This window comes from Nanorana parkeri, unplaced genomic scaffold (assembly GCF_000935625.1).
Source record: "Nanorana parkeri isolate BGI_ZX_2015 unplaced genomic scaffold, ASM93562v1 scaffold1020, whole genome shotgun sequence".
NCBI classification, from domain to species: domain Eukaryota; kingdom Metazoa; phylum Chordata; class Amphibia; order Anura; family Dicroglossidae; genus Nanorana; species Nanorana parkeri.
Window position 1 is genome coordinate 243,545 of NW_017307288.1, and position 12,835 is coordinate 256,379.

General features: G+C 38.5%; 1 protein-coding gene across 1 annotated transcript in view; it reads right to left on the bottom strand.

Moving 5' to 3' along the window:
* Positions 1 to 12,835, bottom strand: part of FBN2 (fibrillin 2) — a 197,951-nt gene that overhangs the window by 4,553 nt on the left and 180,563 nt on the right. The window contains exons 56-62 of the mRNA XM_018567207.1: positions 10,723 to 10,848; positions 6,597 to 6,803; positions 5,114 to 5,239; positions 4,200 to 4,322; positions 2,822 to 2,938; positions 1,456 to 1,581; positions 1,133 to 1,252 (exon numbers count right to left, since the gene is read on the bottom strand). Coding sequence (XP_018422709.1) covers positions 1,133 to 1,252; positions 1,456 to 1,581; positions 2,822 to 2,938; positions 4,200 to 4,322; positions 5,114 to 5,239; positions 6,597 to 6,803; positions 10,723 to 10,848 — 945 coding nt within the window. The remainder of the gene's footprint in view (positions 1 to 1,132; positions 1,253 to 1,455; positions 1,582 to 2,821; positions 2,939 to 4,199; positions 4,323 to 5,113; positions 5,240 to 6,596; positions 6,804 to 10,722; positions 10,849 to 12,835) is intronic.

Genomic DNA, 12,835 nt, shown 5'->3' on the forward strand with positions numbered 1-12,835 from the left:
AAAATATGGGGAAGACATTTATGAGAATTTTCATTTTTAAAGCTTCTTGGTACAGTGTGGTTTGCATTGAAACTGAACATGGAATACTGGGTCTGGTATTGATCACAAATGACCCAGGTCAAATTGGCCATAAGGTGATTAAAAAGCAAAGCTGGCCAGTACTGCAAATGGGTAAATATTACATAAGCACACATTTACTTAATAAAAAGGCAGTGATGGCGGGACTGTATAATGCCAGAACACAGGATTCCAAAGTGTCAAATGCCAATAAGGTTTACATGCAGCGCTGGAATAAAATGGTAGGAGTCATTTTACAGGGTCACTCTGACAGGACTGCTTTCAAGTGCAAGTGTCATATAATGTAATATCACAGTGTTGTAGGGCACTGAAACCATGCAGACATGACTGTTATTTTATAAATTAAGACCTCTTTCACACAGGCACTGTCAGTTCCAATTAGCAAAAGATCTGTGATTGGAGAAGTATGGAATGGGTGTCACCATTGTGACATCCATTCCATATCCATGTTCGTACAGTTTTTTCCTCATCCTATGATGAAGGATAAAGCTGAACTTATCGGACCCATGTTAGGTCTATGGGGAGTCAGATGTAAGTAGGCATGGATCCGTTTTCCATCTGAATACCCAGATTCATCACAATTAGGACCACCAACGGAACTTTGTTTTTCAGACCTGGATGTAAATGGACGCATGTGGATGCCAGCCCGTAGCCTCACTATAATTTCATCATTTGATTTCAGAAACAAATAATACTTTGAAAATTGCAGGCTCTGATGCTTCAAATTCTCAAGTGATCCCTTGTATAAGACTATATTTCATTTATGTCACATAAATGATCTGATATAGACATTCTAAATTATTATTAAATCTAAATTATCTTCATCTCTGTATTATGAGATATGCATATGCCACTTAATATGGTATATGCTATTTAGCAGTAATTGAATATATAATTTTATGAGTAAATTTGTACTAGATATGGTATATATTTTTTACTACACCCCTTTCTAATAATACAAATAAAATCATATCACTATTCACTGGTTAACTAAGCACTTCATAATCCGTATGCAAAGACAACAGTTACACATTCATATATGCTAAATTCTTACCAACACACTGGTTCCATTGGTAGTGTTGAACATAACCCTGAGGGCAGCTACATCGATAGCTACCAACTATATTTTGGCATCCATGTTGGCATCTGTGATTTCCATCACACTCATCAACATCTGTGCAAATCAGGGACAAGTAAGAAGATAATGTTACTCGTTTGTCTCAAGGCTGAATCTTGCTCACATCTATGTTTGATATACTATACCAGTTTCACATTAGTTTATTTACCAGTACCCTTATTAATAAAAAAGCAAGATAGGGCTAAGCAAGAAGAGCTAGGGCAGAGCAAAAACAAGGGTGGAGGGTATGGGGAACATACCATCGCAGTTTGCGCCAGTTGAATCCAAGGAAAATCCTCTTTGACACTGACATGTAAAGCTGCCAGGTGAATTTTGGCATTCTCCTTTAGAACCACAAATGCTGGGCTGTGTACATTCATTATTATCTGCAAAACAAATGCAATATATAAAACATATCCTCATATAGGAAATGTTTTAGATTTAAAATGGTTTAAAAAAATAAAAACACATAATAATGAACATTTAGTTAGAGTGGCAGGTTTTTTTTGTAAATAATTTATCATATGGACTGTAGAAGTTAAACTGCAAAATCCCAAAATATTTATTCAGTCCACTGATGGGTCATACAAATGAATAGAACTATCACTTATTTTTGGAATAGTGAGAATACAGTTAAGCATACAGGGCAGCTTAAAGGAGAACTATGAGGTGAGTGAAAATCACGTATGACAATGAAACTGTCACAGGTTGGCTCTATAGATAAGTAAGTGAGCGAACACATACCGTCCCTTGCTCACTTCTCGATCATCTCCCTGCAGAGAGCGGTAACTGTCACTCATGGCTCCCTGCAGGGATCCCCCCCTCCCCTGTCCGATCCTCCAGCGCTGACTGGCGGAATGGACGGGGGAGGGTACAGTTGGCTCTGCCTCTAGATAGGCAGAGCCAGCTGTCAATCACACAGCTGGGTGGATCAACAGTAATGTTGGGATCCGTCCCGGCTGCAGAGGTCTCAGTATAACGCTATATATACTGAGCTTTGGGTCATGGGAGGACGCTAGTCTGTGTCCTCCCGTGACCCTTAGGAGAACTATGGGGGAAAACACTTACCCCATAATTCTCCTTTAAGGACCTTTGTGGATCCAGAAAGGTCAAAATAAACCAAACAGTTGTGAGAGGAGGACTTGTTTGATAATCTTTGTTGTTCAACCTTGGTGTTAAGAATAACCAATTGAATTTTAATTGTAATCATTTAAGAATTCTTATGGGTAAAAATTGAATTTAAATGCTTCTGAACTAATTTTTACCTGTTTATTAAATATTAGGAAATATAAAAATACCTGTTATTTACATAGTGATGACAGCTATTACCAGTTAGGGTGCATCCTCTAGTTAACTAAGAGCTAGAGATGGGAGATATGGCAATAACTTAAATACTGGCTCAGCATACAAAACTAAAAGGCTCCTCAAACCATATTTTTGGAGGGCTTCTTTGCCTGAAGGTATTTAAAGTGTTCTCCTTTGGCCAGCTGAACACCGGTAGATTTAGTACTGCAGAATGGCAATACAAAATTAAGTTTTCATTTTAATTAACATCAGACATATAACACTTTGGTTTTCTCCCATGGATGTAAGATCTTTTATTTGATGGTGTCACCCTGTGCTCACCAAGGCATGCGGTGTGATGCTGGGTAAAGCCTGAGGGACATTTACAGTTGAAACTCCCAACAATGTTGACACAGAGAAACTGGCAGTTGTGTTGTTTGGTTTGACATTCATCAAGATCTAGAATAAACACAAAATCCGAGTTAAGCAGTTTTTGTACACATACCTTCTTTCACCCAGCCACAAAGCAGGTGCTTGCATGTTTTTGTCTAAAACTTCTGCAGATGTTTTACAATTGCATGTCTGAACATTCAAAATATTTCCTTTTTATTTCCTGTTTGAGGCCACTGGCCTAGACATTGAAATGTTTATGGAATCTAGTTTCTATATGAGTAACTTTCTTATTCATGCATTAAAAGCCAGGTACTTTGCCAAAGGAAGCATTGCTTAACTAGTGACCATGTCTCTTACACAGTTATGACTGACTAATTTCCTGCTTGTAGAGACAATTTGTAAAAAATCATTCAGCCTTATGTATCACATGAGACTACTTGTCACCCTTTCAGATGTTTCCTGAGTGCTAACAGAACCTCAAAACACAAGTGCTCTAAAATGCAAATGTATTCAGAAATCTAAGCACCAGTATATCCCCTGCCCCCTGTCACTTCTCGTACCTTAATATTGTACCTGAAGGCCAACCATAAGGTTTAAAGGTCAGTAGGGAGGCATAGGAGGTGGGATCCTGAGTTCCAGCACTTACCTTTTCTTGGGGTTACATAGTCTTGATTATATCAAAATGACAGATTTACTTTAACCTAAGAACATTGTCTATAAAATGACTACTGTATTTATTATAATACAGTTGTGTCTTTATAGAACCTGGTACCTTTCAATCATTGGGATAATTTTTGTTAATTATGCAGCCATCACATACAAGTAATACTGGCAAGAGAAGTGTGCTTTGAAAGTTAGAAATATGGATATAGTGGAATAAAAGGAACCTGTCAGGACACCAATATGGAAATTGCTTTAGCTGACTTGTTTATAAAGGTATAAGTTCAACCCGACTTGGGCTGAGGTTTAGGAAGCCATTTCATGCACAAACACATAGCCTAATTTGTTAGACCAAGATGTTCAGCACTTTGAAGGAACCTTGGCTTGTCATTTAGTCACACAATTGGTTTATTTCAGAGTGGGTCTGAGATTAGGCCTCTAAATCTATTAGGCCTATTATTATTATTATTTTTTTTTACAAATAATACCTACTAGTTGGTCTTATCTCTACCACTTCCTTCTTTGTACACTGTTGTACCATGGGTGTTCAGACTCTAGCAAACAAGTAAAATGCACATTATACTGAACCTAAGCATAGCCCTTTAATTCTGGATTTTCAAATAGGAAAAGGGAATTTTCTCTGGAAATCATACATTTTTAGACTTACCTTTGCAGGTCTTCCCATCTTCTTGTAGAATGTATCCTCGAAGACACGAACACTGGAAGCTGCCTTCTGTGTTCTTACAAATAAAATTACATGGCTTGGGGGACTGGGAACACTCATCAAGGTCTGCAAGGCAGAAAATAAATAACAATAAATCACCTATTTGGCTAATTTCAGATTGATTTTACAATTATTACTGTTAACCTATAAATGTTCTCTTGTTTTTTTTGCCACGAATATGACCAATATAGTCTTATGGCATAGTTTCAGCAATTGTCTTTTTATTTTCAGATGTTGTCCTGGATTTGGGGGATTTGTTTGGCAGTGACTTCTATAAAACGTGTCATGGACAGGTACTTGGTTGTTGTTTAATACGTTTTTGTGCATTTGTAATTTCCATATTGAGTGCCATAGCATCATGTTTTGTTTGATCACATAATTTTTCCTAGCATGATGTAACCTAAAAATATGAAAGCCTTGATAAAGACACTGTTGGCATGCTGAGGCTTCTGACCAGCAATGCTCTCTAAACATGTTAGGAAGCTCCCATGCAAGCTGAATTTAAGCGACACTGGGACTCGGTAGGGCCTCAGTCAGAATATATTGCACCTTCAGTCTTAAACGTGTTATAAGCTACTTCCCTCTAAATAGCAGCAAATATATTTTCCTCTCCTTTATCAGCATAAAAACAATACCAAAAATGTTGCTACAGGCTGGGTTTTGTGAATGGGCAAGCGTACACAGGGGTGGAGGTATGACACTACAGCAAGGCAAGAAGCAAATAACATGGCTACAAATATTAAAATCTTGGTGCCAGTTCAGCTTTAAAGGAAGTAGCAATTGTTAATATCTTAATACATAACAAATTAAAACATTAGAAGCCAATAACTCAGAATGGTATTTTGGGAAGGTCTTACCAACACATGATGTGCCCCCAATGTCAGTTGTGTAGCCATGATTGCAAAAGCATTTATAGGAGCCAATATTGTTGACACATTGCCCATTCTGACAGAGGTTTGGCATCACTTTACATTCATCTATGTCTGTGTAAAAAAAAACAACAGGATTCAACAGGTTGACATGTATTGCACCATACATCACACTACATTTAGGTGCTAACTCTGGGGAGCATTTCAGCCAGACTGACTGTTAGATTATAATATGCTTTATTAATTCACCTAACTGTTAGTTTGTAGTAGCACTGGACCTTGTCTTTTTTAACAGAAATATACAAAGGAGTCTATTTATAAACAATAAAAAAAGATTCTTGCTGCACTCCTTACTGGAATTCCCGCATAGGTAAAAGATGGGTGCTTGGAATTACTGCGGATGGCACCGCTAACAAACTGATAGTAGAAATATGTCACCAGCACACCAGACCAATTCAAGCAAAAAAATGTATTGAGGTGTGCTGTCTCCCAATCGCAAGCGCTTTCGGGGCCACACAGGGTCCCCTTCATCTCTGAGCCTGAGGAAGGGGACCCTGTGTGGCCCCCAAAAGCGCTTGCAATTGAGGGGACAGCGCACGTCAATAAATTGACCTTTTTTTGCTTGAATAATTGGTCTGGTGTGCTGGTGATATATTTCTACTATTTATGAACAATTCACAGAGCCATTTGCTCTGGCTTAACTGATGGATTCATCAATTAAATCCCCTCTGTTAAGTCACCAATGAACAGATGGGCTGTGTGACATGGATTTAAATGGCCACAGCAGCCCTTTATTTAACTATATAAGAATTAACAGTTGCCAAACATAATAACCAAAATAACATATAAATAGATAATCTGAACATCTGTTGGATCCAAGAAGGGGTCTTTTGGTGCCCAACAGCCAAAATAAGTTACTGCTTCCCAACTTTCCATGGGGCTTAGCCTCTCAACAAATACAAGCACCAACAGGAGGAAGTACCATAACAGTCATTGCCCCCCATATTTTGTGACCAACTCACATTTTGAAGACCCCCAAAACCCCTAAGCTGCCATGACAAAATAACTATTCCAGCCACCATCAATGGTAAAAATTAGGGGTGGGTAAAAGGGACAACCTGTTTCCTCTATCCACCTTCCAGAAAGGACTCCCATCAGCCCTTGCAATTCCTTTCCATGAGGCTCCTTCCCGACACCTGACCCTCAACCTCCAATCTACTGGTTTTCACTCTTTTTAACCACTTCTCTAGGGACTATCCCTCTCCCCAGTCATGCAGCCCCTCTGCTCATTATCTCCAGATCTGTCTTTTTGTTTAGTAAAGTGGAGGGATTAGCAGTCAACAACATAATAAGTGGATTGTCAATTTTGACTCCTGTTGTGGTCTCGTCAAACTATGTTCAACCTATAAAACAGCTGTTTTCACATCTAGCAAGAACATTTCCTTAAATAAACATACAAATGTGTACCTACCCCTGCCATCAGTGGTGTATCCTGGTCCATGTGGACAGAGCTTCCTATACTGAACTGTACCTGGCAGTGGGCAAATCTCACACTGGTTGCCCCAGCCCCTGCCTCCATTGCAGCAACATTCAGATTTAGTGACATGGTTTCGACTGCTGGATGACATCTGACACATTGTTTGCAGAACTTCAGAGAAACAGAATCCCTGGCGTGTATCTGTGGCATACAGATATGAAGTGATTACACAGTGTAAATGTTAGTTCAATATTTCCACCACATTTTCTCACCTAGCATAATTCTTACCACAAAATGTCATCTTAAAAGGAAAACACCCATATCATATCAAGCAATCAGCAATGTCTTGTTGGAACAAACTGTCAAATCAGGACTGACTTGCATTCACACTGTACCACAAGCAGGGCCGGATTTACTCTCCCTGCCGCCCCAAGGCTAGGTTCTGCGATAGGCCCCCCCCTGCGCCGCGCCAAACCCCCCTTCCCATTAATGGAGAATGGCAACCAGATGGCAAGGTGGCGGGGTTAGTTTCAAAATTTTTTTACTGTTTCTTTATTTTTTTAAACTTTTTTTATTTATTTCTTTTAATTTTTTAAATTTTTATTTATTTCATAGCACAGCACTGTGCTGGAACTCCTGTGACTCCCCTCTCACTGTCTACACGGAGCGGCAGGGTTACTTGCCGATCACTGCAGTGAGGAGACGGACTCGGCGGCGGAGCCAGAGGAGAGAGGTAAGTGCAGGGGGGAGGTTGCACACTGTTTACATGTAAACAAACAATTGGCTGCCTCACTCTACATTTAGTCCTGCTTGTGCAAAGCAGGACTGAATGTAGAGAGGGCAACTTACCGCCCGACGGCCGGATCTTCCCCACAAGGACACCGCTGCCGTCCGGAGGCCGGACATCGGTGGACTTGTGGGGAATCCGGTCCTGACCACAAGTAATTCTATACAGATGAACTCCTCTGACAAATGTCAGAGCTGTACGTTTGCTGCTCTAAGACTGCTCATCACACCTAGCAATTGTGCAAATGCTGCCAATGCTCTGTCCAAGACAAATCTATTATGTGAAACAATGCATTAAAAGCTTCTTTTAGTTTTTTTTTTGTATAATTGCAAAGGTAAAATTTTAGGTAACAAACTCTGAATTTCATTCTAAGTTAGGTATAAGCCATTCCATATGTTTTCTGGCAATAAGGCCTGGTTCAAACCTGTGTGGTGCGTCCCTGGCCTGTGGTATTTTACATGTGTTTACATGCATTACAACCGAACTCTATATAATGCGCAATTTGATGAAAGCTCATCAACAATGCAGCAAACAGGATTTTTTAGCACTTGGCATTAACGGGGCAACAGCAAATATGGCTGTGATATTTGCAGGCTCTAATTTCTGCATGCTGTAGTATGCTTAATATACTATATAGGAATATTACCATGCACTTTCACAATGAAGTGTCAGTATTCTTTAGTAATGCTTTGATTTGCATCTGTGGGCAGTTAGGGATGTAAAAAAAGCAAGGAATGGTCCTCCCTTGGATTATGTTTTACATCACTTTTCATAATCCGCTGCTCAGTTCCAATTGAGCTCAAGTTTCCATGTATCATTAGGCTGATAATACTGATGGAGTTCAGGAAGATAAGAAGCTTAAGAGAGGAAAAATGATATCCCTCTAAATATGAAAGACATGTCTATATTAAGCAATGTTCACTTATCCATCCTGTTTATTATTTGTGTAGTAAAAGTTACCTAGATACATCATTTACATCAACGTTCATGCAGAGACAATACACATTTGTTGTATTCAGAGTTAGTATTATGGCCATAGAAAAAGAAGTGCATGCTCTTGAATAGGTCAAAGTTATAAATCCCACATTATTAAAAAGAAAGATTCCATTTTATGCAGTGAAATGCTCTTTGCTTTGTTTGTTACATATGACCTTTCATTTAAGCCTTAATTACTGTTCCACAGCATCACTCTTATGTCGTTCTAAAAATATAATTATGCAACTTTAAGTGACTTCATGCCAAACCTCGTTTTCAAACAGCAATTAAAAAAAATCACAGCCATCCCTTTTGGAGTCTTATTCCCCCCATGAATCCTGGAAAATATAACAATTGTGCCTCTTGTAAAACAAGGGGAAGGGGTTATGGACAAACAAGACCTAAACAGAATAGATGTCTTTCTGTTTGTATTTTTTACTTTCTGGATAAGTTAAAGTGCCCATACACTAGCTGGGCATTTGACCTAAACGCTTAGAGCTAAGTGTTACAGTCAGTGACACACTATGTGGACACATGCCTATGCCTGTCAGAGTCTTGTAATGCCAGAGATTTGTAGTTTCATCACAACAGATCCCAAGGTTGCCTATCCCTGTGTTAGAGCTTCCGTGGCAAGTTCAGACACTAGCTTTTCTTTAACTACATGAGCTACAGGCTGCATCCATTACATACCTGGTAAATCATTACACTAAAATCAGGAGTTAAATCTTAAAAATGCATTCAAGTACCCTAACTATTAACAAAAATGTATCTTATTTGTGTGTCACTCGGCTATAGATCCTCAAATCATCTCTGAATTGGTGCTGACACTGTCCTTCCTTCTGGAGGATGACTACCTTTTTGTTCCCCATGGTCCCTATGTGTGTCGTAATGTAGTCACTGCTCCAAGCTCGTTCCTATGATGGACTACAATCTCATGTTTAGTTAGACTATTACTTCAATAATAATTAGCTATCACAAGAGCGGGCTTGGGGCGGTGGCTACTGTACAACACACACAGGGACCACGGAGAACAAAAGTAGCCACCCTCCAGAAGGAAGGACAGTGTCAGCACCAATTCAGAGATGATTTGAGGCTCTAAAGCCGAGTGATACACAAATAAGATACATTTTTGTTAATACCGTAGTTAAGGTACTTGAATGCATTTTTTAAGATTTAACTTAAAAACAAAGGAGAGGATTTGGTTCTATATATATCAACAAAGCGCTAATTGTTCATCTGAAATATGGTGAGCAATAGGAGTCGGTGAGTGTGGCCAGATCTTATCTTTGAGCACGGTGGAGACTGGAGAGCACTGATTCACTAATTGTTTTTGCATTCACGGACGTGGTGTTGATTATAAAAGCAGGACGATATATCCTCACATATTTCAAGGACTTTATTGTATCCAGAAGTAATGGACTTCACATGTGGTTATGTAGATTAATGTTGTAGTTGTACATCACTTGTACATTAATGTTGTATTTGTACATCACTGAGATGTAAGACAAGTGAGATTTAACACAGAGTTTTCTATATGTACACATTTTCTGCGATGTACTAGCACGGTTTTTTTTCCTCCCATGTTTATTATGGTTTATAGTGTCGAGACCATTAGACCTAGAGTTTTTCTTACTATCATCAGCACAGGCATTGTGCAACACAGGTTTTGTGTATGACACAAAATTGTGTATCACTTTGTGACAATTTCACATTTTATACAATTTTTTTCACATTTTAGGAATATAATTTTTGAGTTTGAAGCGCATTGCTATTTTATTTTTTCCTAAATACAGTTGTGACCTCATAAATTAAAGGTATAGCCTCATAAATTACATTAGGTTTGATATACCTACTTTTACATTAAACTAAACTTGTCCTTTGAAGCAAAAAAATAAAATGCCCACAATTTGACATTGTTATAACTAACTCTCAAAGATCTCTTGAATCAATAAACATTTAATTACTACAGTTTGCGGTCCCATTTTTCATTTAGTTTTTAATTAGCTATAGTAGATATGGATTGGGACTCCTGCCAGGTTTTTATTGCTGTCTCTGTCTCCGCTGGGGACATTCCCCCTCTGTATCTGTCCTGTTGACCATTGTCACTGAAACAGAAAATGAACGGAAAGCCCAAACTGTACAGTTGTCACCAGAACAGAACATGGGGTAAATCTTCCAATGGGAACACCTGTTCTGGCAAAAAGGAGAATTATCCTCACTTGAGAGAAATTTCTTCTCTCATCCTATGGACAGAAAGTAAAATCTACCCAATAGGACACAGGGAGCATAACATTCATATAAGTCATAATCCTGCATCCCTGTGCATACACTACTATCATTTGTTTTATAATTACTCACCAAGACATTCAGTTCCAGTGACAGATGACTGAAACCCTTCATTACAGTCACAGTGGTAGCTTCCAATAGTATTGACACAACGGCCATTCTCACAGATTCCGGGCTTGCTGCGACATTCGTTTTCATCTGTATGGAAAAGACGGATAAAAGTGACTGTGTCACCACAAAAACCACAAAAACTTGCATACATTTGGTTAGGGCTCTAAACCACTGAGGGGGCAGATGATGCCTATGCTACGAAGGCCAAAAGAAAAATATTGACTTGAACAAAACAAACAGATTTTGAATATAGAAGAGAGAATAACTTGTCTTAATTTTTGTGTCTATGTTCTTCATTGGTTCCTGCAAGGAGTGCATGACTAGCTTCATGAGACTATTAAACAGGCAGGAGTTTATTTACTAAATATGTAGAAAGTGTTTACTTAGCAAAGTAACGAATCACTTAGCTTATTAAATAACATGAATCTATTAAGAATGACCAATTCAGTGCAAGGATAATTAAAAACAGATTATTTTTTGCACGTGATTGGATGGTTGCAGTGAACACAGATTCACATTTTTACTAGGCTAGTAAAAATGAACATTCACTATGTGAACAGCTTCTATATTTCAAATTGTATGTCTAGGCCAAATAAAACAAAACACACATATTCAGTACATCTATGTTATCCCTTAAAAACACTGCAATTACATAAAAATACTTGTAAATACCTGAATGTGCACCTAATTTCCTGTATGAGCTGACAATATCGTGGGGTTGATTTGGTAAAGGTAAATAGACTGTTTACTTTGCAAGGGAATTTTCACTCCGCAAAAGTTTCCAATTAGCATAGTGAATGAGGTAAAACTCTGCAGGATAGCAGATATTCTTTGCAAAGTGAATTTTCACAACATTCACTAAGCTAAGGGAAACTTCCCCTGCAAAGTGAACAGCCTTTTTGCTTTTAGTAAATCAACCCCAGTGCTTCTGAAGCACTGAAATTCCAGGTATATTTTTCCAGAAAGGGGAACTCAAGCAGTGTTGATAACACTGCCTGGGATTTCTGTGCAACAGGTCAGCATTATCAACTCAAACAGAACTAGGAGCTTAATAGATTTTTTTTGAATGTTTTTTAAATGAATTAGCCCAACAAAGTTGTACCTTTTAGAAAACAGCATCCCTAATGGATTGTTATGAACAGCAAAGGAAAGCAGAAAGTCAAGATTTCCCATGGGTGACTTTAAAAAAAATGATTATTAATAGGACAGAGCTGCTGTATACACACTGTATTTGCTCCCAGTATAAGGGTTAACCTAGGGTGCCTTAAACACCTTAGGAAACCAGATGTAATATTTAAAATAAATTGTAGCTTGTGAGGAAGTCTAACAGGTAAATATTTTATCACAATTCTGTTATGCCTTATTTAAAGTGAGTCTGCCATAAAAAAAAGTCTGGGATCTGCCATTGTAGGCCTCTATCTGAAAATGCTACATGCCTTACTGTTCTTAAGTTCACTATATTTAAGCCACAGCCCTGCAACAAACCTGCTGTAAACGAGTTTTAGAACTACTAATCGTTATACTTGTTCTGAATCAGTGAGGGAAATTGATCAAAACTGGAGCAGACAAAAACTGTAGCAGCTGTGCATGGCAACCAATCAGCTTCTCTTATTCATTTTTAACTCTTAACTGAGCAAACTGAAAAGGGAAGCTGATTGGTTGCCATGCACAGCTGCTCCAATTTTTGTCTGCTCCAGTCTTGATAAATTCCCCCCAGTGACTCAGATAGCATTGAAGTCAAAGTATTAGAATGAGAGCTAGGGAACCGCCATTCTCACAGGAGAATTCAGTAATGACAGCCTCCAATAATCTCTCATGACAGTGTTGCTTTGAATACTAACTACTGGGTTTTTGTCCTGGTGCGCAGTAGGCATATCCACTTTCAACTCTATTAATTGCTTTTATGATAAATGGAACTACCCATTATTTTGCAGGGGAGGGTTAAATTGTAATAACAGCTGACATAGATGTTCACTTCAAGCAGGTTTTGGATTTCTATACAAGTCTATGGGATTGCAAAACCCGCTTAAAGCAAGTTTAATGTGGGTCACAAGGAGGTCAACCACAGTTCAAA